This window comes from Ips typographus, linkage group LG7, assembly GCF_016097725.1.
Source record: "Ips typographus isolate SLU linkage group LG7, UJ_Ityp_2.0, whole genome shotgun sequence".
NCBI lineage: Eukaryota > Metazoa > Arthropoda > Insecta > Coleoptera > Curculionidae > Ips > Ips typographus.
This window is the reverse complement of record NC_138428.1, coordinates 2,933,230-2,961,026: the sequence shown is the minus strand read 5'-3', so window position 1 is coordinate 2,961,026 and position 27,797 is coordinate 2,933,230. Positions and strand designations below refer to the sequence as shown.

The 27,797-nt window shown below is 35.3% G+C and overlaps 1 protein-coding gene across 1 annotated transcript in view; it reads right to left on the bottom strand.

Annotated features, from left to right (window-relative positions):
- Positions 1 to 1,765: 1,765 nt before the first annotated feature.
- The window catches only part of LOC145731609 (uncharacterized), a 63,945-nt gene continuing 37,913 nt past the window's right edge, over positions 1,766 to 27,797 (bottom strand). Inside the window, exons 3-6 of the mRNA XM_081983465.1 lie at positions 24,417 to 24,537; positions 11,785 to 11,909; positions 5,595 to 5,815; positions 1,766 to 3,393 (exon numbers count right to left, since the gene is read on the bottom strand). Of these exons, the coding sequence (XP_081839591.1) occupies positions 2,770 to 3,393; positions 5,595 to 5,815; positions 11,785 to 11,909; positions 24,417 to 24,537 (1,091 nt within the window). The 3' untranslated portion in view covers positions 1,766 to 2,769. The remainder of the gene's footprint in view (positions 3,394 to 5,594; positions 5,816 to 11,784; positions 11,910 to 24,416; positions 24,538 to 27,797) is intronic.

Genomic DNA, 27,797 nt, shown 5'->3' with positions numbered 1-27,797 from the left:
CGAAAACTCGTTAACGATTGAAAAATGGCCGAATTCCAGCTGTCCGTGTCATGGCTGCGGTCAGTTTCGCAGTCGTTATACCGAAAGCAGCTTCAATCGCTGCCGGATCGTTTGGAAAAACGATCGACGATAAAAATAATTTTCCCAGGCAACTGGGAAAAATTGATTCGCTTTAATCGACCCATTAGCTAATCGTATCCGAGCAACGATCACTTTTCTGGAACCACTTTACAAAATACTTTATTTTTGTTGTTAGGGTAAAAATTGTGCCTTTTTGCACGAGTCGTGTGCATATCAACAAGCAAATATATGGGATTTTTTGAAAAAAGTTACTCATTAATTACTTGACGTGCTATAAAGCCTATTCATACATTTTGAACGAAATATCATTACTTACTCAGAATATACCATTTTCAGTACTAACCATTCATAAATTTATTACTCACAATTTTTTTTTTTAATAAATCACACATTTGATTAGATAAAAAAGACACTAAACTGCAAGTTATTGCTATCACTGTCAGAATTTGTGAGTGTGCCATAATCTTCTTTTCTCACCCTTAAACAAACTGGGGAAGGGAAAAAAGCACTTCATTACCTTCCGGTTTTCTTCGAATGCAATTTTAAAATTTCCAGAACTGGAATGAAGTGAGCCCGACAACGTGGAGAGATCCAGTTAAAGAGATTTTCTCCACGTTTCCTCGTTTGCCTTTCTGGCTTATTTACCGGTTGAAATTGGCTAGAGTCACGTAAAATGCTGTTTCTTACATCCTTTCGTGATTGGCGCTCTAAGCATAATTTTATGGGGGTTTTGTGAAAACAAAAAAATATCCGTGGACAAAAACCGAATAGTGATGTGTCGATTAAACCGGTCCAATTTTTCTGAATTAGTCGGTCGAATTGTCTTTACTGCCCGCTATTTTCCGCGCAATTGCCCACGTAGGGTAGATTGAATCCGCCAGAGCATTGCAATGACTGTTAAATTGGACATGGACGCCATTTTTTAGTCAGTTAACGGCTTTTTTGGTGCCAGAAACGTAAAATAAACACACAGACTAATTTATCAGAACATACATAATTATTGTAATACCAAACTATGTATACCGAGGGATTTTTAATATTAAATGCCACAATTTATAATTTTTCACTAACTATTTTGAGACATCCAGTATAACTATACTTGGTTGTATCGATATTGTTTTAACTAAAATTAATTTAGATTGTAATTGACTAATCAGAGAGTGAAGTAAAATACAGGGTGTTTACAAATTGTTTATTTGACCACCCTGCATAGCAAAATTTGTAGTGACAGCGCCAGACGTAAAAACGTCAAAGTGTCACCAAGCTAGATTTCAAATAGACCTTGCCTTTTTTGACAGCCCGTAATTTTGATTCCATGACAGCTACAGGGTGGATTTTTTTACCAGATTGTAGCTAAAACATTGCTTTTTTAACCACCCTGTATAGCTTTACCAGAAAAATTTGTGTTGGTTACCCCAGGTTGAGAAACGTCAAAGTGACCCCAAGGTAAAGTTCAAAATAGCACTGCCTGCTTTGACAACTCTTAACTTTGGTTCCACGACAGCTACAGGGTGGATTTTTTTACCAGATTGTAGTCAAATCAATTGTTTATTTGACCATACTGTATGCACCCTATATATTGTATATTGTGTGGGATTATTCTATTTTATTTATTTTTTAAAACTACTTTTTCCTGTCTCTCATATTGATTAATAAAACAACTCGTTATGTTTATATAATTTTATTTTTTTATATTAACAAATTAAATATATAACAAATCACTTTTTTACATTGTATATAATATACATACCGACTTAATTTTTATTATTAAAATTATGATAATTATACCGTGTATATCACAGCAATTACAGTTTACACCTAGACATTTCGTTTTAAACCATTAGAATTCAAAACAAACAGCAGAAAAATACACTTTTAAGGAATGACGTTCTTTCGGGTTACAATATTTTCAACACTCTGTACACGTGATAGGCATATAATAAATAGTATAGTATAGTACTTTAGATATGGGTGTTTTAGTTTGATTTGTCTTCGAATGTTCTAAGTGGTAATTAAAGTTTTTTTAAAGAAAAAAAATTACCTTACTGTACACAATAATATACAGAGAGCACCAGAGAAACGGTCCGAAACGGGAATGATACAGATTATGAGACACCCTGTACAACTTAAGTTACTTTATAATGTAATGCGCGGTACAGTTTTCCTCTTTTTTTCGTATTTTATATAGTTCTGTAGGGATACGATTGTCATCTTCTGCGATAGGTATCTTAGTAAACTTGACTTCATTTTTATCTTTGTTGAATGCAATCTTTTTAATAGTCTCTATTTGACAAACTTCTACAACATGAAAAGTAAATATAGAAACGTACAGAAAACCTAAAAAAAAGTCCAAGTAGGCAAACATTTTGCTGCGATGTTGCCAAACGTCTTTCAGAATTTGTCGAATAGAGGCAACATTGCCTCGCAGTTTTCGCCTTCTTGTGCTTTTTTTTAGGTTTTCTATCTTTGTCTTGCGCATGCAATTATCAATCTTTCTCCGTCATTTTTCCCATGGTCAGTTTTTTTTACCACACCTGTATACAGGATATTTATATAAAAAACTTTAATAAGTTTCAGTGACATAACATATGGTAAAGGTACCAACCGCAGTAGTTGGCAAATCCCCCCAGGACACTAATTTAACCTAAAAATTTAGAATATAACGTCCGCCCCTGGAGCGTCCTCCTGTCATACCGCACTCCCCGAATAGCCTACGGCACTGTTCGCTCCCCTTTTACACCCAAACCCCTCAAAACTAGTCTCGGGCACCTGGAACGTTTCGATGCGCACGCACTTTTTCGTCGCCATTTTGCCTTTCTGATGTTGCAGCGTTTTGCTGCGCCCGCAGTACCCGCTCGAACTATTCGAACTCGAACTGCCCACGTCGGACACGCCCAGGAACCCCTGGTGCAGCGTGGCACCCCCATGCGGCATCGTGCCGTACTTTGCCGCCGGAATGTTCGAGAAACTCAGTGGCGCCGTCGAATTGTGGTTCTTGATGGTGATTGGTATAGTTTGACCGGCCAGAATGTGCGTGTTAGCGGCGCAGAAGTTGATTTCCAACGCGCCTGCGTTGGACAGGTCGCCGAAATCTTGACAGCGATTGGTCGTGCACACGTCAGGGGGGGTTTTGTTGAGGAGGGGGCCGCATTCGCTTGCTTCGTATTGCTCGAGCGGAATGTGTTGCTCGGATATGATTGGGTCGTAGTGTTGGTGAGTGGTGGAGTGGGGGTTTGAGTGACGAATCAGGTACTCGGTGGATAGTTTGTGCTCGCGCATCTTACGATCAGCTCCTGGTACCATTTCGCGCACCTGTAACAAACCAACAATGTTAGTTTATTTATTTTTGAAAGTTTGGGATACAATTTAAAAAAAGTACCTGAAAGAGCATTCAAAAAGAACATTTTGAGCTTTTTACAGTCGCTGAATCCTCAAAAATGACGGAGGTATGGAATTATCAAAATTTTGATGTTGATTTCCAAAAAAAAAAGTCATATATCACGGAAGAACACTCTCTGAGTCTTAGATTTAAAATAAGTCATAGTCAAAACAATCACCTTTCCCAACCCTTTTTTTGGTCTTAAAACCAAAATCACTGAAACTGAAAATATTGCTTTTACTATTCTGGAATAATCTCGATTTAAGACTGCTCAACTTGGCATCTTAATTCCCTGTAAATTTGCATAAGAAAACTCTTACCAAGACTAACGACCGACTTAATATGACACACACCCCGATACGAAAGTTTCTCGTTACCGCCAAGAGACCGTCACAACTAAAAGTGAGATAACCGAAGCCATTTCATCCTGAAAACTCTTAAAAATTCAAATTGTTTAAGTCTTTAAGCCGGATAAGATCGTAATTGCTGATTTGTTTTCAGTTTTTCGACGAGCAGCTGCAAGAACTTGCTCGCATTAGAATGATTTCATTTAGGGTTAGCCTCGTTTAATCCCACCGATGTGTTGCTTATTTTGATATTATCTTTAATGGGAATAATCAATTTGAGTTTTAATTATAAGGGTTACATTTTGCGAAGTAACCACTTTACACAAGTTTGTGTGATGTTTGCTTAAAACTTATAACTTAAAGTAATTTAGGCAATTGATTGTTAAGCAAAACTTTTTATTAGAGTTTTTCAAGCTTAGTTTTCTACAAAAGATATTAAAGTAAAACCCAGTAAATAACAGAGAAACACATTGGTAATTACATGCGTAAACAAAGACAGTAAACCCAATAACAAGTCTAGTAGGCAAAAACTCTTTAATTCCTGTAGTTGTCATCTGTCAAAAGTAAATACATTTTTACTTTAAAACCAAACTAAAACAAGAAATAAAACATCGTTTCAATCAAATTACCAAATAATATCCAGGTCAATGGACCATTTAAAGATTGACGTAAATTGGTTATTTGACATTTTGACTATAGACACCGTAAGGGTAATCAAAAGAAGGTTTCAAAGGCTACAAATTGGCATATCAAATCACCCTGTAACTGTCAAAATAACGAAGTTATACGAAGATTTACTTTATAGTTTTATGAAAAAAATGTCATTCTCTTGCTGCTAATGTGAAAATTCAGACCAATAACATAGATATAAAGTGTAATATAATACTTTTGCTACCACTTGCAACTAATCTTGTTCACAAATTCCTAGACACGTTTGACAACATTGCAGCAACATTTTCGCCTACTGAAACTTTTCACGTTTTCTGTCCTCTTCTCCCGCACTCAATTATCAATCTTTTTCTGTCTGTTGCACGGTTATCCCTATGGCTGGGTTTCCTTTTACCACACCTGTATATTAAATATCTGAAAGTTTCGTGTGGAGTTAATGTTGGGTTTAGAGAGGATTAAAGGCATCTTTACTGTAAGTGTTGATTTACACTTAGCTGAAAGACAACTCCAATAAAGACTTTTTGTAGTGAGTGTATATGTGTACAATAAAGGACGAGCAGATTATTAGCGTCTGGACACCGTTCCGGCTGAAAGCGTTAAAAATGGCGACAAGATAAGGGACGAACCGAACGACTTTCCGGGGAACAATCGTGCTGGAAAGAACCCTCGTCGGAAACCCTTAAAGATATATGTGACCGACGATTAGATTAGAAGATGGAGGAAATTTTCGGAGCGAGATTTTTCACCCCCCGAACAATATGAAGGATTAACCTGTCGGGTTTATTACATTGTCGCTCGATCTTTTTGTGAATCGGCTTGATCGATTGCTTTCTCGTTTTAGTTTGACAGTGTTAAATCCCGAGTCCCCCGTCGCTTTTATTCATTGCCGATGGATTTTGCGGGTTATTAGTAATCGACTATTCCAAGATCGGCCTGGCAATCAATTATCGTGTTACCCCTCTGGTTTTCAAAGAATCTCTTTTTATTTCTGAAAATCATTCGAACTTGATGATAGTTTCCTTAGTAGTAACTCCCACATATTTTTGGGAATAAAAGTTAGGAAAGTTACTTTGTAAAAACTAACTAACTGTTGGTTTGTGTAACATCAAGCAACTTACCATATCATCCAAAGAAGTGTAACGGTGGAGGTAACCCACAAAAGAGAAGGCAGAACCAACATAAGTAAGGATGAGGGCAGCACCAGCGGTAAAAAAGCACCATCCATACTTGTAGGTATAGTCAGGACCATTAGGACCGTCTTTGTGGTACTCGTAAATTTCTGTCAAGGTCTCCGAAAGGGCGGACACGAAGGTTATAAGGCCGCAACCGAGGGACAAACCTGTAAGAAAAAAATTCTTTGCTATAAGAAAAATCAAGTCATGTTGTGTCCCAAAGTGTCTACTTTTTCAAAAGCATACATTTAGTAGCAAGCACTCAACAAAAATACATATTTCTGTAAGGTTTGAGATCAAAAATTTTAAGTTGTACAAATATTTGTAAAAAGATACAAAATATGCCAATTTTCTCTACTTATATATTTTACTTATAATACAGCGCTGTACTAAGTAATTACATCTAATTTTTCAACAGTGTGGTTCAAATTTTGACACCGCCTCTCTTCCCGACTGTACCAAATTTTGTAGTGTTTTTTCATGTTATTAGATAGTAAATTTAATGAGGAATTCAATATTGTGCTTAAAACTGTAATTTTCTCACTCCAAGTGAGTTTTACAGGCAATTTTGTGCCTTACTGTTCTATCAAACCGTCTTTCTGACAGTTTATATTTTGACACTATTTTTCTCCCTAACTTTACCTGATTTTTTAGTGTTTTTTATGTCGTAGAGAAGTAATTTAACGAGGATTCCAGAAATATGCTTAAAAACATGATTCGGTCACTACAAGTGGGTTTTACAGGCTGTCCTTTAAACTGTGTTTAAATTTTATATCACAATTTTACTGATTTGTAAATTTGTCGCATCAAACCAGTTTTTCCTTAATAAATCAAAAATAGTGAAAGTTACAAAAAAACTGCAGAAAAACAAAAATGTTCCTAATCAACTCCTTAACCCAAAACCGTAAATTTGCAGGAGCGTTTTTGTTTCAAACATACAGGGTGTACCACAAAATTATAGGGGTTCACTATTTTTGTCACCAATTTTTAAGATAGAATTTTTGTACTCTACACCACTGGAAAGAGAAGCTCAAAACGGATTTTTAGATGGTTAAACCACCCCGCATTTTAAAAATAACCGAGTTACAGGATGTTCAAATTTCAAACCACAACTTCAACAACTGATTTGATGTGTTTCATCAAACCAAATTGCTAAATAACTCAGAAACGGTGAAAGTTACGAAAAATTTGAATGAGAGTCAAAAAGAGGAGATCAAGACGGTTCTTTTAAATCTCTAACTTTTCAAATTAATAACAACAATAACAGGAAAATGATATCCTTCAAGCAAATCTCAATAAGACCCAAAAATTTACTAGTAAATTTTCCTGTCACACTGAATTTTCCAATTTTACTTTACCTTGCCAGTAAATAACCGCGGTTATTGTAAGTTTATTCTCCTCACAATTTTTAACACTGCAATTACGTTATCTTCTTTACTTTGATTTTTCCTATAGATATGTAAAATACAGTGGCAAAGATCACGTAATTAAATAAGATAATTTATCAGCTCCAAACTGTAATAGAAACCCCAAAAGGGAGTTAAGTTAAGCGTTCGGCTTTTTGCGGTCCCTTTTTTGCTGCCCAATGATAATTCTGTTTTGTTCCGGGTGGGCTCCTAAACTGTGAATTTGTCCTCACGTTTTTGCCTTAATCGTGGTTTAATATGGTATGTCCGGGGGGCTTTTTCGGTCCGATTACCAGAACGAGACTCCGTTAATTCTTGACTTGTGTTCCAGCTTAATTGGAATTCGAGACCCAACTTTTTGTGACTTTAGTGCATAGACTAGAAAACCAGTCATTTCTTGCTTTACTAACTGCTTAAGTCTGAGAGCTAAAATACCTTAATACAATCTTGTACAGGATAAAATTTGCTGCAATTTAATTTTTAATATAATAATACACATTTTTGTAGCTTTCAAATAACAGAGCTACCTTTAGTCGAAATTTCTTATGCTGAAATAAATGAAAGGATTTTTGTTATCGCAATTTCACTAGATATTTAAGCAGTCAAAACCTAGATTAATATTTCTTTAGGTCATTCAGTAACAAATCTCCGCAAAAGACGGAGGGTAAAACAACTTGCCAAGCAAAGAAAAAAGTAATTCCATTGTCTTCTTTGTATAACGACCGAAAGGAGAATTGCGCATTTGTTTCGTCGAGGAAATTAAACAAACTTCTTTAAGCAACTCGATAAGGCCCCTTTTTAGACAAAGAAGTTTTTAGCCTCTCCCCTCGCACCCCCTTTATCGTCTAAGGCGACAAGGCTAATTTCAGACAAATTCCACACAAAATAGAACCTCTTTTCCCTCTTAATAGGGTTGAAGCAATGAATATTAAAAACCGCTTTAAACGTGCTGGTATTGTCTTGCCTGAAAACTTGTTAAGCCATTTCAAAAACCGACTTTGTGTGTGTGTACAGAAAAGCACTTAATCACTTTAAGGGAAGAATTCCTACAACTGACACTAATAATTCCTTAAACTATTCCTGGTTAATGATTAAAGTTTTCCCCAAACGGTGAATAGGAAACTTGAAAACAAAGGTCAAAGTTGGTAATTAACAACAAGTTGGTATTTTGTTTGACCAGGGAGTGGAATTTCAAGAATGGTTGCTATACCCATCTAACTATATTATGGTACAGTCAAGGTCGCAGTAAAAAACGGACGAAAGTTGAAAGCAAAGCCTTGCTCTCGAAAAGATAAACGGATTATTTGCTTTTTTTCCCTTTCTGTGATGGGGGCAAGAGGATGACGACTACCGAACGTGAACGGCAAGGAAAATAAACGATAATACTGAGGATGACCGTTTGGAAATTCGAGCAACGTCCAGTCTATTACATTTTTCACCCTCCGAGAGATAAAAAAAGTATTTAGAAATTGATTATTGAGAGCACGAAAACTTTGAACGCGTAATAATGAACAGAGCCCAATTTATTCACTGTCAATCAGGAAAATGAGATTTCACAAGGGCTAACCTCCCCGTTACGTTGATCGCAAAATTAATAATTGATTCACAAATTGAGCTTTAAACTACTACCAGGAAAACGGCAAAAATGATTTTGAGATCTGCACAAGGGTTAGAGAGCACTAATTCCATCTAAAAGAAGTTCAAGAGTCAAGCAATTTAGAAGAGAAACTAGGACGCTTCCAAAAAACGAAAATTGAACAGTAGCAGCTTCGAGAAATTGAATATTTGCACTTTTAGAACTTCTTGAAACATATTAAAAGAGAAGATCATTTACTTTAGAGGCCTCTGGCGATTCCAAGATGGTTGCCAGAGGTATTTGGTACTCTCTAGAGGCTTCTGGCAATTTTGGAAGGCTTATCAAAGCTTTCAGAAGCTTCTGGCAGTTCTAAATCACTCATTACAGGCTTCTGGTACATTTTGAAGGTTTTAGGGTTGTTTAAGGAAGTTCTAGAGGTTTCCGGTAAGTCCAAGATGGTTGCCAGAGGTCTCTGTCAGTCTTAAACATCTCTAGAGGGTTCTGGCTGTTTTCAAAGGTTTCTCGAAGGCTAACAAAGCTATTTTAGAGACGTCTCGCATATTTGGACATTTTTAGGGTTGTCTAGGTCTTTGGCAACCAAGATGGTGTCCAGAGTACTCTGGCAGTCTCAGATGTCTCTAGAGGCTTCTGGAAATTTTGGAAAGTTTATCAAAGCTTTCAGGGGCTTCTGGCAGTTCTAAATCACTCATTACAGGTTTCTGGCACATTTTAAAGGTTTTAGGGTTGTTTAAGAGGGTTCTAGAAGTTTCCGGTAAGTCCAAGATGATTGCCAGATGCGTCGGTCAGTCTTAAACGTCTCTAGAGGCTTCTGGCAGTTTTGAAAGGTTTCTCGAAAGCTAACAAAGTTTTCAGAAGCCTCCGGCAGTTATAAATCACTCTTTTAGGTATAGTTGGACATTTCTAGGGTTGTCTAGGTAAGTTCTAGAGGTCTCTGGCAAATCCAAGATGGTGTCCACAGTCCTCTGGCAGTCTGAAATGTCTCTAAAGGCTTCTGGCAAATTTGGGAAACTCCTCAAAACTTTCAGAGGCTTCTGGTAGTTCTAAATTACTTATTACAGGCTCCCAGCACAGTTGTATAGTTTTAGGGTTGCACAAGATAGTGGCCAGGGGTTTTGGCAGTCTCAAATGTCTCTAGAGGATTCTGGCAATTTTGATAAGCTCATCAAAGCTTTCAGAGGCTTTAAATACAATTTAAAAGCTAGTCATTAGTTTTGTTACCATAATTCGCTACGTATTTGAAGTCTGATTCATAAATACAATTTAACTTTTTTTTTAAAGTCAATTTTACTTAATTTCTTGTTTAAAACCTAAAATGTAATACAGTTTCTGAGATATTTACAGTCAAAGATGGTCTCATTTTGCATCAAAAAATGCACTGTAAGTGTAGTCACTGCATTCAAAGCGACAAATGTTCATTTTTTTCAATGGGATACATAATGACCTGATATGTAATATAATAAAAATTTACGGTTTCTGTGATAATTACAGTCAAATTTCAATTACATTATTTTACATATTATACATAGATTTGTGTCAGAGGAAAATCAATCATAAAACTTAAGTTTCAGGGTCTAAAACCACACATTTCCCCCATTCATACATCGCTTTCTGTAATTAATAGATTTACAGTCATTTTCGGCATTTCCACTATTCAAGACGCTCTGTAACGAGTAATAACCGACTTAGATATGTAATGCAGTTTCCACAAGAATGCCGTGCATGCGAACATTAAAGCCCTAAAATTGCAGGAATTACTCTATGACGAAACTTGAGAGAACGGCTTCCATATAATTAGGGTTTGAACATTTACAAATACCTGTTTCTCTGTGTGTCTAAAGAAAATACAACGTAAAAAATGAGCGAATAAGTCGAAAGTAAAGTAATAAATAATGTGATATAAGAGTCAAACTGCAATGATCATTACGGTCAGGAAAGTTTTCACATTTATTTATTTCTTGTTTTCCTGGATAAGTTTTCTTGGATATGATGGAAGTTACAGGAAAGGTCCGGTAAGCGTGACTTACACAAATTGGAGTAGTTTACAGACCAGAAATAAACTAGTTTAGCAACAGTCAATACCCCATTCGTGGAAGTGTAAAATACTGTTAAACTAATTTAAATCGATTTTAGTGTGATTCAAGTATGTTTGATAGTTTTACAGTTTTTCTTTCAGTAAGTAGAGTGGATTAAATAAAGACAGCAGGAGAATTCCTTAGGGCTGTTCTACGTGCACACACCGAATTTTACATATTCCTGAAGGAATAAATGCAAAAACTGATTTGCATCGTTCATCCCGAAACAATATACTGATTACCAGACTAGTGTCGGACCATTTAAATCGGGAAATAGAGGAAATTAAAATTCATATCGCGAACCACGGAAGCCCCGCGGTCTCACTGTAAATTTTAATTGCGCCCGGAATCCCAATTATCCACATTACAAATAACCAATTAGTTCGGTCCTGGATCCGGAGTGGGCCCGTCGATATGGAAATCTATCACTTGATAAAATACTAATTATGAAATTGCGACTTTGATTTGTCGGATATTGACGGTTTTCCCTGGCTCATTTGTTGCACAGAAAATTTGATACGAGAAAAGCCAAAACGACTATTTTTTTAACTTAGAACTGACAGTTTTAATAAAAAACAATAGAGAAGGAAAAAAAAAATTAAAATTATTTGTAACAAATATTGGGAATCAGAAAAATTAGATTTTTCGATTGAGCAAATAAAATTCAGGGTGTTCCAAAAAAAATAGTGTAATGACTTTTCAAAAATTTGACATAATATATCGATTTAGGAAGAATATTGCAATTTTGCTAATTCAGATCAACATTAACGGAGTTAACTATTAAGTAACATATAAACAATATATAAATAGTTTAATACTTGTTTGCTATCTAAAAATGGATTCTAATAAACTTGTGTAACTTTAATCTTTATTAACTTTGTATCTGAAATGATTATAAAACTCTTATCCTCCATCAAACTATATAAACAATGGTAAAATAGACATCGTCTACCGATGAGATTCATATAAATTCAAACGGTAGGCCGATCGTAAAATACGGAAATGTCGAGAAGGCAAGTAGTCCCCTTATAGGGAATAAAGGAGGATCCAATAAAACTTACCCCCGAGGATGAACAGTCCGCAGGCTATAATGGTTTTATTGTCGTTGTTACAGTGGCCCAGAAGGCCGAAGAAAACTGCGAGGACGAGCAGGATCACGGCAATGCTGCACAGCACCGTGCATGACCTGAAATCGAAAAATGTTAAGTTCTGTTTAGTTGGACGCTTGGGACATTATGCGAGACGGTTATGGAATTTCTTAGTTTCGCTAAAATTCTGCTTGGCTTTCAACTTTTCAAACTGTGGAACGCGTTTGTTCTTGTTACGGGGAGTTTGTTAAAACTTTTGTGATATAAGGCTAAGGTTCGATAAATTTTGACAAAACTTTTTAAATTTCATTTGAAGGTTTCTATTTTAGAGCAAACTTTCCATTCAGAATTTGCCAATAGTAACAAATATGGATATTTTCAGGCAGTAAATCGTACCTTAACTTAAAAACTGATGATTTCAAAATAGTCGATTGGCAGAACCTCCTTGATTCTAATTTTGACAAAAGTCAAATTAGTTAAAACTTTTTAGAAATTTATCAGATCTTCTCGATCAGAGCAGGTTAATCAAAAATGCCAAGTGTAATAACAATGTGTGTTTTATAGCTTTAGAATACTTATTTTTTTGACAACTGCTTCACGCTTTTTTACATAAATAATAAGCTATTATTAAGTGACACCTGTCAGACACGTCACAACTTGAAAGTAAGCTTTGGAGAGCTTAAGGAATCACACTAGTTGACTTAGTTTGACAATGGTCACAAATTAGGTAAGTAAGTGATTTTCAAGTCAAAATTTGATCTAAAAATTAAGCAACGAACGAAAACCTAAAAAATGTATAAGAACATGAAATTGGGTGAACATTTTTACCTAAAAATGAACGAAATGTTTATGTGACCCTAACAAGCTTTTAAACGTATAAAGTCCAAGTTTTTGACTGAAAATTAACTAAACCATTTTTTCGAAACAAATTATTTAAAAACTTGAATTTGAACAAAATATAGCTATTATTAGTACTGGATAATATTCCTTTACATCAAAGAATCGTGTTAACCCAACATCAGAACCGTAATAACCATCACATAAACATCATTCCTCGAAGATCCAAGCCACTATTACATATTTCGTTCACTATAACCCTTTTATATACATACAATATAGAACGCTAAAGGAGCTATTAAATTTATATTGCGCCAGCCATATTGCATCGTCTCCTTATGAATCAAAATTAATTTAATAACTGTCGACATCCTACCGTGGCTGTTCCTTTTTCTCTCAGCAATATACCGGAAATTGCCATACACGTGAAAATATTACATTCTTGGTTTTTTGAAGTAGTTTTGTACCGAAAATTAAACCAAATTGTGATTAGTTATGATAAATAATAGGTAATAGCTGAGATTCATATTATTATTATATGGAGATTTAGTTTGATATTGATAGTGTAATTACCTGAACCTTCAAATATATTAAATAATGAAAACATCTAGGAAAATGTAGAGGTCACGTGACACTTACAATTTTAACTTTTGCAACTGTCGATTGAAATTTTAAAAGACACGTGACTAGTCGTCGCAGGCCGCCATTTTGAATTTTCTGTCAAAATATTGACTTGCACCTCATTCTGAAGGAAATTTCACGTGGTTTCAAGAAATGAGACACAAAATGGCTTTCTAGGCCTCCATTTTGAATTTCCTGTCAAAATATTGACTTGCACCTCATTTTAAAGGATATTTCACGTGGTTTCAAGAAATGACAGACAAAATGGCGTCCCAGGCGGGCAACATTGCGCTTTGGGATTAAGCTCTCCTTTACTGATCACCGTCCTTGGGGTCACATGATTGACATATGTCAATTCTGAAATTATATTCAGGCGATTCAGGAAAAATACTGCAACTCTGCTAATTTAAACTAAAGTGTGCCTGTACATCAAAGTAGTACCAAAACCGTTAAACTGAAATTTCTGGTTATGATAGTAATTTCATAACAATGCCTAAGAAATGAAATAATGTGGTTAACTATTCAGAATATTATATTACACAAGATTAAATACAAAATTGTTATTATAAAATGACATAATACACTTGCTTTAACAAACAAAAATTTTGTGACGAATTTTTAGTTTTTGATATTAAAATAACAAATTCTTTAAAACGTTTCATAAAGGTTAAATTTAATTGCACAGTCGGGGCTCTTAAACTGGCGTTAAATCCCAACTGAACGATAACTTTAACTGATCTAAATAAGCAGTAAATTATAAGGCGGTGTTCGGGTATAGTAGCAGCGAAGGCTGACTCGTATAATAATTAAACCGTGGATAATAGATGTAATAAAATATTTAGTGCAACTCCTTCCTGAAATGGCTCGGTAATAAATACAAATGAAGTCGGCTAATTTTAATGGCCGTAAAACACTTTGTATTTTAGCGCGGTTTTCCCGTTACGAAGTTTCACTTTGACAAAACGACAGTTTGATGGTTTTTTCCGGGTTTTAACCTTACAATTTTTAATGTAATTGATGTTCTTTAATAGCTTAGAGATGTTCACTTAATGTTTAAAGGATATAGTGTGTCCTTCAATTGACTGCTATTGTTTAAACGTAGTTACACAACTCTTTTCCTTAATCACTCTACATATTGTGGTTATATTGGGTGCAAAACAAATGATTTGGTTGATTAAACTAGACTAGAGATGTCAAATTTGATGACAATATATTAAAACACTGTTGCCAAATTTTGTGCGGTTTCTAGTCGATTCAAAAAAAAAGGTAGGACAAAATTTAAAAAAACCTTGTTTAGGGAATTAATTTAATTAGAATTTTGTAGCAAATTAACAAACCACAAGGTTCTACTCTTCAAACCGTGACGGAGCCAAAATCAAAGCGCGAACAAACATCCGTGTGTTATTTGAAATGAAATTACCCGCCGGGGTTACTAGCAGGGTTAACAACTTAAACAAGGCAGCTGGGAGAACAAAAGTTCCCGACTGCAAACAGTAAATCTTCAACTTAAATACGAATCAACGAAACTCGTCGTCGGTGAAACCTTAATATTTGACTTTCCCGTCTGTCCCGGATAGTTTAAATGCAGTTCCGGGAGGAAAAAGTGGATTCCATCGCGGTGGGCGAACGTTACCGGGATGGGTTCGTATCTTTTTGCCTGGAAAAATATGGAAGACTAACCGTATTTGATTAGTTTGGCTTTTGTTTGCTTTTGAAACGTACACGGAACGGGCTCTGTTTATGCAAATAGGTTAAATTGGATAGAAGGTAAATCCTTAACCAAAAACGCTGTGGAATGTTGGTGAAACGTGGTATTGTAGTATGATTTGTTTAATTACTTAGCAAAACTATTTCACACATCGAAGTAATTTAAAAAAAAACAATAATTAATATTTTTTTTGTAGTATTTTTGGATTTTTTGATTAATGTCATATCATATGTTAACTTTTCTTGAGCTTGATCATACACTACAGTACTATGTGACTGAAAATTATCCATAAATATTAAACGACCTGTATTTAAGCAGAGGAGTGCTAAAAGTGCAATAAAAATTAAATAGAAACCTTCCTTTATTTTAATCAAGCTGTGTATAATACAAAGGCCATTAAATATTTAACTACCTAGAGAAGCTTAATAAGAAAATACATAAGAAATTGCCTCGGCTTTTCTACTCTAGATAATGGAATTCGTTTACCGTTTCTAAATAATTGCCCTAAAAATATTTAGCTACCCCAGCAACTTCATAATTACTCGATATTAAATTTCCTTTAATGAAATTTATCCAAAATCATATCCTCTTGCCTCAAAGGTTAACTACCTGTTTAATTTCAAAATGGAATCGCCCTATTACGACCCGTAAAGCACTCGCCTTTGGGCATTGCCAAGGATAATTCACGTTTATTATCTCATTATGTCCTGAGCAACTGTTGCAAAGCGCCAGTTTCCCTAATAGAGCCTTTTTAGCTTTTCTTAATGAAGTTTCCAGGGGAAATACAAATTGCTGAGTTACTGCCACAAACAGTGGCTCGGAATTAGATCAGATAATTTGAGGTGCCTTCAAGTAATTAATTACAGTAAAAATTAAAATGTTTCAAAGCGATGAGGGTAAAGACTTTCACAACATATTTAAATTTTTAACCTAAGAAAGCCTATTTATGGTGGGAAACACATTGGAAATTATCAGCCAAAGTGTGATTTTCCTGATGACAAAACGAAAACCCGTAGAGACAGGAAAAATTCAAAAATAGCAGCCTGACAAAATTGACCCGACATTTCCACCTGATCAACATATTTCGACCGAGCTTTTATAAAGGGTTTTTTCCATTAATGACCCAAAAAAATCGGCACTATGTTTATTTTTTACCTTTTTCGCAGGCGATCTAACTTGAATATTTTCTCCACTAAAGAAAACAAAAAGAATAGTTTTCCATTAATACTGAAAGCTTTCCATGTTGGTGCAAGCTCGTTAACGTGTGCGTTTTATTGTCTGGTGTATTATGTAGAAGCAGCCAAACGGGTATAAGGGAATAATTCAGTTAGAAGAGTGTCGTTGTCGAGAAAGTATGGGTTTTTAACGGCCTTTTCGACTGGATTTACCGGCTTTTATTGCATTATCACTTGGATGAGGATTTTAAGATGGCTCAGTTTGCTCTGAGAAGATGAATTAGAATAGCAAAAATAAGCTTTGTTCATTGAGGAAAAGATCATGTAAGTTTAGATCTATAAAGATTTTTTACTTTCCTCTAAAAAGAATTACTTCAAAGTTAATTTCATCATTTTATAATATTTATTAATTTAGCTTAACATGCTACAAACAAAAAGTTCTATTTAAAATAATCAAGGTTTGAAAAAGCTCTAAAAACCCTTTGCTTTTTGGAGAAAAGGATCAATTTGACCGTAAATATCTCAAAAACTGTACACTTTATGTGAAGCACATAGGTTTTTAAATCAACACTTTCTGTTTACTAGAACTTTCCTTACTATTATTTTTCACATAAGTGACTATGTAATGTGCTAATTTCCAACGAAGCAACAATGACTTTGGGTTTTGAATTTTTTTTACAGACCGTAAAAAAAACACAAAAAAATCATTATCATTCACAATGTGTCCAATTTAAGTTGCCACCGATTTAAAAACCAACTTATAAGTTTTCTCCCAGCAGCCAATTTGTTTCTCCCAACGTTTCCGACGAGAGGGGCAAACTTACCCATTTTGTTAACCGGTCCATATTTCAGCAAAACCGCAATATGAAAGCCGAACTGAAAACTTTTCTTCCCCCCAACTTGGAGAATTATTGGACTGCTACGCAAATAGCACGTGTTTCCTCACCCCCTTCCTACCACTTTACACTTTGTCAAAAGGGAGTCAATCCATCATATATTATTATATTTAAAACGCGTGTAGGTTCTGGTATATACAGCTCTATCCGCTCTATATCGGGGCTCTCTTCCATTTCGCTCTTTTTTTTTCCGGGAGGGATGCCGGTTTCTTTTATTTTGGTAAACAGACAATTCCGGTAGGGCGATAAATCAACGTGATTAATGAGCAAAGTTGGGTCGGAGTGCGGTAAAATATATATAAAAAAATATTTTAATTGTCGACGGTGGCCGCGTCGTTTTGCGGTTGACAAGTTGCCGCCATTTTAGACGTTTCAGAGAAGAATTCATGGTTGTTCTCCATTTCATTCTTTACGGCTCGATGGACCATTTTATTATCTTCTTCAAGCACAATTAGAGAAGTGAAGAGAAAACGTATTCTCCGTAGCCATTTTAAGAAAATCAGTTGTTTAACCAACTTAAGACTTTCATCAACAACCGTAGGTTAGAACTTTTTAGCTTAACAGCACAATGGATAACTTAAATTAAACTTGGGTTAACAAGACTTTAAGTGGAATTTCTCTATTAATTCAGCGATTCTCTTCAAAATTTGGCCGGACAGGAAAAGTCCGAATATAAATTATCGAAATCCCCATTTAGCGGGCACGTCGTGATAGCTTGTTAGCAAAGCCCATAAAACAGCTTTATAATCTCCCCGAGTGCTTCCCTTGGTTGTGTGCGGCACGGGGCAAAATGGCGACGCGATAAGGGGTTACGCTGTAGCAATAATTCAATTAAAAGCAAAGGCGATCTGGCTTTTGGAACCTCAATCGATATACCGACCAGACAATCTCAATTTCTCAATATTATTTACTCGTACAAGATCGAGAATATATCTTGTTGCACTTGTTTAGTTGCAAAACTCTTCTTCCCTCATCACTTTACATTAAGAAAAAATTACATACAGTGATTGGTTAGAAATAAGAAATGTCATAGTCATGTGAGCATTCAACCAATGACAGCCAACATTTCTTGGATTTTCAGACTGTAAACGCAAAATTCTAAATAACATGTATGTAACATTCTAAATAACATGTGTCAGTTTGTTGAAGCGAATTGTTGTCATTTGATAGATGCTCACATGACTACATCAAATTACGTCACATCTGTTGTGGCAAACATTTAGTGTAACATTGCCAGTAGCTGAAAAAACTTTAAGTTTTGTAGCTTTTTGGTGAGTAAATGAAATTGGACCGGACATCCATTTCAAATATCTTCATTTTTCCATGACACGAAAACAAAATATTTGCTTTTACTCAAATATATCCCTTTCCCTAAATTAAATATTTACTACTGGTCCGGCCTTAGCTTTTAATTCCCATGGAAAAGCACATAATATCAAAAGCATGAGGTTTGTTTGTTTTTCGCTTAAACTGGAATCATATACATAAAATCCTTCACGTAAATTGAGTTGAATTTTAACAAGACATCTATTATCCCCATTTAAGTATCTACAACGGGTATTCGAAAATTTTTATTGCCATATATACCCGTATAAAGTCGGAATGGGGGTAAAAGGGCTGAATGCAGGAAATTCGCTCCGGATTACCTCGAATATTGGAAGGCAGCGCCCAATACTGATGCTTATTAAATTCAGGGAGCGCGAGACGGCAAAGCAAAATTCCTACGTCGGCATGCCCAATTTACCTTTAAAACTTTCAATAAAACAGCCCGAGGACGCCCTCTCTATAATGATCACGGTATTAGATTAAGATCTGTTCATGTTAAGACAAGGGGGAGGAGTGAGGAACAAAAACGGTAATCGAGCAATTTATCATCGTGACTAACAATTAGCGACTTAGACATCCCATTTTTGACGTGTTCAGATTAATCGTCTTGATGTCGTTCGTCTTTGAGCCTTAAATGGGACGTGACTTGTTGGTGGGGACGATGTTTCATAATGGAGTATGCTAGAAAACGCGATAGAGGTCTTTCGGTATTCTATAGATCGATAAGGGGGAGGAATTCATAAACATTTTGGGAAAATACTGTTTTTAAGAAATCATTTCAACAATTGTTCATATAAAACCACTATATCATTTTCTTAGAAAATGTTAGCCTGGACATGGTTCAATCTCGTGATGGAATAGAATTATCCTTCTACCAACAACGTACCATTTGAACATTATTTTGATGTTAAAATTGGCCGAGACCGTTTACAACTGCGTTTGCGGGTTCTGTAACTAGTTTCTCAAACAAGTAGTAATCCTCCGAGGTGCGGACCAGTTCAAACATCAATTTGCCACAAGGGATCGCCCTTGAAGGGTTTTCCCCCTAACGGCCTTTTCGGCTCGTTACACTTTAGAAATAGAAACTTTGAAAACTATAGTTTGGATACGTTTGCCGATGTACTTGTTGACGGACGAGTTTAGTTTCAGTTTGACCGGAATCCTTTCTTTGAAAATTAGTTTAGTGCTGATTTTGCCTATCTTTTGAAAGCTTGTTACTTGGATTTTGACTCGCAAAATAAGGAAAAAAGTTTAGTTTTGTGACGTATTAAAATATATGTAAAATATAATTTGACGTGTAGCAATTCAAAATACCATTTAAGTTTATTTATTTTGTTTAGTTGAATGACTTTTGACGTAACTGATAGTTGTCACGTAACACTAAGACACCTTTCATATAATGCCTACGTTACAACTCTCAAACACTCCATCCCATAAAGATGTGAACAGCATTAACTTTGACTTTGACAGTTCTATGTCATGAATAAGCCCGAGTTTGACAGTTTTGATATAACTGACAGCTGTCATGTGACACCAAAAGACTTTTTGATAAAATGCCTACTTCACAACTGCCTCACAAAGCTATAAAATTCATTTTTCTTTCGACAGTACAGAACTAGCTAAAACCATCACTTTTATAGCTCAACGTTCTAAACGAGGGTAAATTTTGACAGTTAATCCAACGAGTACGTCACAACTGCCAATAATCCCCATTCATGAAGCTAAATGCCAATTTAAGTCTTTGACACTTTTTAAGTAATTAAAATTTTCTTCAAATTTTGACAGTTGTGACGTACCACGTGACACTAAAATAGTTTTTAATCTAACGGTTACGTTACAACAAGTTTTTTGTAGAAATGTTTATATTTTGTGAAATACGATTCGCGGTTGAAAAGCTGATGTTTTCGGTTTTTGGGAGTTGAACTAAAAATCAAATTTCATAGTAGTTTAGCTGACGTTTCGAAAATTCTACTTTCGCTTCCTTAGGGCAGGCGGTTTTTTGATTCCGTGTGTTACTTCAACTAAAAAAAAAACATTTTCTCAAAGTCCGGTTTTCCATACTCTGGTTTACCAATAGATAATATAGATTAGTGTTATTTCACCTAAAAACTCGTAGGCTTAATCTCTCTACATTGTATTTAAAGCTATAGATGACAATGAAGGTTCAATCTAGCATTGCGATTAATCAAACCTCAAAAGCACCAAAAAGCACTTGCACTAAAAATTCAAATTGCTCGTACACATACCCTAAAAGCTTTTTAATATATCGACTTTACTGCAAACACCCAAGAGGGTCGCGTTAGCGCTTTTTTCAACTCCAGTTTAAAAGTATCGACTTTCCAATTTTTTTTTACGTTTTTGCTATTTGTTCAAACCTAATTTTCGTGTTTACAACTCCAGAACTAATCGACACCCATGACTATAAACCTGCTCTATTATACAAACTTTCCAGAAACGACTGCGAGAAGATTTTTTTTTTAATAAGCGTACAATTGCAACTTTAATGAGCCGTATATCTGGAAAAGTTCTGGAAAGCGCGCAACTTTAGCTCGTTAATTATTTGCTGGTTCACGGGCTTAAATATTTACTGTAGTGTTGCTCATTAAAATTACGCCTTCAAAGCATCAACTTTATCACGATTTACCTCTTGAATGTGGAAACGTGATCGTGGTGGAAGTTTCGCGAAAAATATTCACTTTGTTAGGACAGGAAGCTGGTATCCCTAGGCGTAATATTGTATGAGAGGAAATGGCTGGAAAACAATATTTTCCTGTTACACTCGCAGTTTTTTGTTGTTTACGTCAACTGGATCTAATATCCATTCCGTTCATAGGGCATTCCGTAAACTTCCAGGAAAATCGTCCAGGGTATCATCAGTCACTAGTTCGTTATGGAACACGCGTCAAATATTCGGCTTGGAACTTCCTTAATAACGCTACGAATGTAACCATGAATTTTTTTAGGGTAAACCTAGTTACCAGGGTCGTAACATGGTAATTTGATTAGTGGAGCGAAGAGCCAGTGAGCACAACGTACATACAGCCACTTAATCATTGAGTAATCAAAGGTCAAGCACTATAGTAAACAGGGATGCATGTTAATTAGCTTGTTCGTCTTGCATTAGGGTTGTTTACCCTCCACCGCAAGTGTGCTAGTAAATTATCCAAAGTGCGTCTACCTTGACGAGTTGCTTTTTCCCTCTTGTCGATGTTCAAGGTAAATGAAAGGGTTCGTTAGCATGTAAATACATCCTCCGGAGATTAAAATGACGTTCAAACTTCTCGAGTAGTCTGGTTAATTATGGTGTAGAGGCTCAGAATACGGCCCTGTGTCTCAATTATGTTGTGGGGCGTCATATAGCCGGAGCTCCTTAAAGTTTCTAGTGTGGCACATCCTTTGGTGTATTAAATTTTCACTGTTTGGTAAACTAACTATCTGACGATGAGCCCGTCTTGAAATGGGTAATTCAACACTGTTCTTCTACGGTTTAGTTCGGGGTTATATCAAATTTACACAACAAATTAAATTAACTAAACTATCCATGTTTTTTTTGCAAATTTAGCAATTCTAAGTAGTAATAATGACTTTTGCTATATTGTTTAGAGTACTGTGATATTCTTTAGATTGAAAGCGACTACGATTTGAAGTAAATATCATAAGAAAAACTGTGTTAAACTCCAAAAGCTTCCAAATGCTCTTTATCTAGCCTAGAAGCTTTCAAAAAAGTTCAGCGAACCTTCAATATACTCCTAAAACTGTCTTAAAACCATCTAAATGCACCTAAAAAGATTTTTGAAGCTTCCAAAACACGATAGAAACTCTAAAAGCTTCCAAAACAGTGTCAAAACAATTCCAAATGCTCCTGGAACAGTTCAGAAACGTCCAAAAGCTTTTAGAACAGTCTAAAAGCCTTCGTTATTATTCTAGAGCAATTTAATAGCCTCCGAAAATTTTCTAGAGCCGTCTAATATTTCCAAATGCTTCTAAAGCTGTCCAAAACCTTCAATATTCTTTTTAAGCTTCCAAATTAAGTAGCATAGATGCTTGCAAAAGGTTTGGAACAGTTTAAAAGCTTCCAAATGCTCTTTATCTAGCCTAGAAGCTTTCAAAAATTTTCAAAACAGTCCAATGGAGTTGCGTATGGTTTTACAACAGTTTAAAAGCTTCCAATAATTTCAAGAACCGTTTAAAATTTCCAAAAGGCTGTAAAGTAATCTAGAACCTTCAATATGCTCTTAAAACTGTGCTAAAACCTTCTAAATGCACCTAAAGTAGCCTAAAAAGGATTGAGGAGCTTCGAAAACAGTGTCAAAAAAATTCCAAATGCTCCTGGAACAGCTCAGAAGCCTCCAAAAGCTTTTAGAACAGTCTAAAAGCTTTCGTTATGATTCTAGAGTAATTTAATAGCTTCCGAAAATTTTCTAGAGCCTCTAGGATTTCCAAATGCTTCTAAAGCTGTCCAAAACCTTTAATATTTTTTTTGGAACAGTTTAAAAGCTTCCAAATGCTCTTTATCTTGCTTAGAAGCTTTCAAAAAATTTTAAAACAGTCCAATGGAGAGTTGCATATGGTTTTACAACAGTTTAAAAGCTTCCAATAATTTCAAGAACTGTTTAAAATTTCAAAAAGGCTGTAAAGCAGTCCAGCAAACCTTCAATATACTCCTAAAACTGTCCTAAAAATGCACCTAAAATGATTTCAGAAGCTTCCAAAACACGATAGAAACTCCAAAACAGTGTCAAAAAATTCCAAATGCTCCTGGAACAGCTCAAAAGCCTCCAAAGTCTTAAAGCTTCCGTTATTATTCTAGAGAAAATTTTCTAGAGCCGTCTAAGATTTCCAAATGCATTTAAATCTGTCCAAAACCTTCAATATTATTTTGAAGCTTGCAAATAAAGCAGCATAGATGCTTGCAAAAGTTTTGGAACAGTTTAAATGCTTTCAAATACTTTTCAACTAGTCTAGAAGCTTTAAAAATATTTTAAAACAGTCTAAAAGCTTCCGTATGATTCTAGAGCAGTTTCAAAGCTTACAACAATTTCGAGAACCGCATAAAATTTCTAAATGGCTCTAAAGCAGTTCTGACCTTCAGTATGCTCTTTAAACTGTTCTAAAACCTTCAAAATACTCCTGAATCAGTAAAAAAAAAATTTCAGAAGCTTCCAAAACACTATAGAATCTCCGAAAGTTTCCAAATGCTCCTAAAACAGCTTAGAACAGTCTAAAAGCTTCGAAATTCTCTTCAACTAGTCTGGTTTTTCCCAAAGGATTTTAAAACAAAAAAAACTGATCTTTGCAATATCTGGAAAACGTTTTTATAAATCTTAATGAAACTTTCTGTGAACTTAACAGTCCAGTCAGATTGCCACAATAGCCGTCTCCCCATCAGCATTATAATTAAACTTAATAAAGTTGTGTAATAACGTTATTTCTTATGTGTAAACCAGGTGGAAAGATGAAAATTACCTGCTTTTACTTTCCACCCGGGTAAATGTCACTTTCACAATTAAAAGAAAATTGCATTATTATTAACTGAGATATCAAGCTGTACTGTAATATTCACAATTTTTCAATGAATGACGGTCACTTTATTATTTAATTTAAAATCTTGGTGTCAGTTGTAGACTGCTAAGCAATTTCTCATCAAATCGATCTAGATTCTCTCAGGTGGTTAATCCGCTCGTGTCATTACGTATCAAAACCTATTCACTCTGACAAATTTGGGTGGATTTAGTCCGCCCCAAAGACACCCCCAGGACGTTCACGTTATACGACAGTATATCAACGCTGAGCGCATAAATACGATCGTCCGAGACGTACACCGCCATCATCCCCCCCATTTGCATGGAATCCCCATAATGTTTACTTGATTCCATCTAAGCCAAGATCGGGATCGAAACCGGGACCAGTTCGTATACGTTCAGTTTAATAGTCTGTCCCGGTCCTTAATCAACCCTTATGAATAGATTATAAGTGCCCTTTCGTGTTTGCTTCGCTGCTCTAAATACACATTTATGTAATGCAGAGGTTATAGTTACTTACCTCATTTTTGTGATGAAAACTTGAGCGAACTCCAAAGGAGTCCAGGATATCCCCAAGTCCCAATGGGTAATATCTTTCCATTCAGAGTATCTGACCAAGGAACAGGCTGGTGACGGATGATCTACAACAAAAATATTAATATTCAATTAATCTAATTCACATTCAAAGCACAAACAAACATTATAATGGATTATGGACCATAAATATGGCGTTGCACAAATAATATCTCCCACATCAGTAGCGGTTAACTGACAATACAACATGGCAATACGCCACGAAGACCTATTCAAACGTCCAAACGAACGATCCCTGGCTTTATTTATTGACTTAACGGCATACGTCGTTTGTAATTCCGACAATGAAATGGTTATGGGCTAATAATTATGCATAGAGTCTGTGATAGAGGACATACGGGAGCTGGAGAGGGTTAAACAAAATCATGAATAGAGTAGAGCTTTTTCTCCTAGTCTTAAAGCAACGTTGCCACTAACGTTTCACAATTTTTATAAAGAATTAATTGTTGCTTTATTTTTAAAACAATTTTTTTCTTAGAAGAACTGAATGTACTGGCAGTATTTAGTCGGTCATTTATTCCAGACGGTATAAACGTTGACACGAAAATAATTAGGCGTTAAACGGCGATTACACTAACTAATTTTTGCAATTAATCCGGCAATAAATTTGGAACCAAATAAGGGCTAGATGGGGGCGGGGAAAACAAATATTTATCTTTAAGAAGAGCTCCTTTTGATGAAAGAGATTTATTGTGCTAATATTTTAGGCCTTGCTTATCTAATTAATAAAGCGAGCTTAATATCAACAGACCGTTTTATTATATACCATATTTAATTTTTTTCCCAAGGGACTTCTTTTAGACTTATCTGTTTTTTGATGCTGCACGTGACAGTGAAAGATAATATGTTTGGTAGGTACAGTAAGTTTGTCTTTCAGGAGAAAATGGCTGCTGGATGACACTTTTTTAACTGTGCAGACTGTAATAGTACGCTTTTCTAGACAAAACAGTCAATTTGTTCAAGAACAGTATAACTTTGTTTGTCCTCCAATACTGTTTGTTAGTCTAACACATCACTTGAGCTGTTGCTACATTGATAAATGTCAAAATTCAGATTGCAAGACTGTGAAAGTATAAAAAATTCTTAAAACTAATTTATTGTTTTAAATCAACCTTAGAAACACACGTTGAAATATTATTTTTTTCAGTGTGGTTAACTAAAAAATAACTAAAAAAGCCTAATTTTCTGTCTGGTTAACTAACTGGTTCTGTTTAGTATTAAGAAAAATTTGAATTATTTAAGATTGTTTTTCTAAAGTATAGTTAAGCTGCAGCACACTTTTCATCACAAAAAATGTTACTGTTAAGTTGTCCACAGCTCAGTTAATCTAAGCTAGAATTAGAGTTTGTCCTTAAAGAAAGTTAAAACCTGGTTTCCTGCAGACTGGTTAAACTAACTAATCAGACACTAGAAAATGGAAAAAAAACTTTCCCAACTAATTTGTTTTTGTTACAGTGTCCAGCTCTACTAATAAGCTTTTGTGTTGAGAACAATGCCTTGATTTTCCTCCTCAACCCCTTCTACGCTATTAATTAGTCTTCTTGTTTTTCGAGTAATTTAGAAAAAGCCGCAAAAGATTTTGATAAGGCACTCCTGGCTTGCCAAAAACTGCTAATTAATGGCTTCGTTAAAAGGAGCCCAGATAGGGACTGAATAAAGTTCCTTCCTTGGTTTTTGTTCAACAAGTTTTAATGAGCTTGGATCGCAAGTATCGGACTGTGAGGCCTAAAAAGGGGGGCGAAGCTCTAATCTTCCAGATATCAGTACAACCGGGAGGGACGTCCCCCAATTCCCTAATTGTTGCCGTTTTACAAATAATTTAAAGGAGCTTTGTAGCTAATGCGAAAAGCTTCACTAGGCCCAAAGTTGTTTTTTCTAAGTTTCGAAAGTTTTAATGAGTTTTTGCCTTCGGGATAAAACTGCATTGCAATTGCTTTGCGAGATTTGGAATTGTCCCTCTTCGTTTTTCGCTTTAAAAAGTTGTTTTTTTTTTAATTTGTTTTGAATTACCAGGTGCTATTAATTGCCTCAGGGAAATTTAAATTTCAATGAAAGAAAATTGCACTCAGTTACAATACAGTAGTACTTAAGGGTATTTTCAGTAAAATACAGTAAAATTCCACTGACTTTGACTGGGTTTACACTTGGTTTCAATGAAATTTAGCGTAAAATGTACTTAAGGGAAACAAAACCAGCCTTAAGAGGCTGTACACATGTATAAAAGTAAACTTAACCCCTATTAATTATAAAAATTCATTGACTGACTGGTTTTAAACTTGGTTTACTTAAATTCTCAAATATGAGTATATGTTAAAGCAAGCAAATAACGTTTTACACCACATTGGCAATGAAAAACACGTAATTCATCTAAAGCAACATTAAAACAGCTAAACTTAAATCCACTTTGCAGTTTTCTTTGTGCCGCTCTATAAAACTCCGTCTATAACACAATGAGTTATAAATGGAATAGTCCACTTTATCCACTTTAATCCCCATTTAAAATGTATTACCGGCCAGCACTCTAAAAGGGCCATCTCATTTGGAAAATGAAAGAGTCCCGACCAGAGCGTCAACCGACTTCTCTAATTACCGCTCCGCTTTACCATTTCCATGAATATGGATTAACCTGGATAACAAGGTCCGTGGCCACGCGACTATTTTCTGGTAAATGTTTTTATTTTTTTTTTGGATGCGGTGTCCGTTAGAGAGAATTTGCAATTTATATCGTCCACGGTGTACCAGACACATCCTGGAAATTGCCTGAATAAGTTAATTACTGGAACGAGTTTTATAAACTTGAGAGACCAATTTTTTTCAGAGCCAAAATAGAGTTAGGGTATTGCACACTGGATTCTATTAGGAAATACGTCGGAAGCTGAAAGGGCGTCGTTGATGGATTACTGGTAAGCAAATCTGGCTTGGGGAGGCCCATTACTATTTCCCCAAATTGTATTAGGGATCAACAACTTAATGGGAGTTTCAACTTTCCGGATTGGATTCATTTGAGGTCTAGTTTCAGGATTAAATTGTGCTTTTCACCTAGTTTGTTGCAGTTTTAGAATCCCTTTTAAATTAACCAAAATGTTTTAGCGTTATAGCAAACTAAGATACACTTTGTAGAAATTTTAATTATTATAGTACTGTTTTGCTAAAAAATAAAACGAGTATTTCAATCAAGTTACAACCTTTAGTGTTGTGTATAGTGCTATACCACCTGGTAGAAGAGCCCAGAGATGGAAAATTTAAAAAATGTACAGTAAACTACTAAAAGTTCGTTTTTTAAATGGATTCATTGGTTTTATGATAA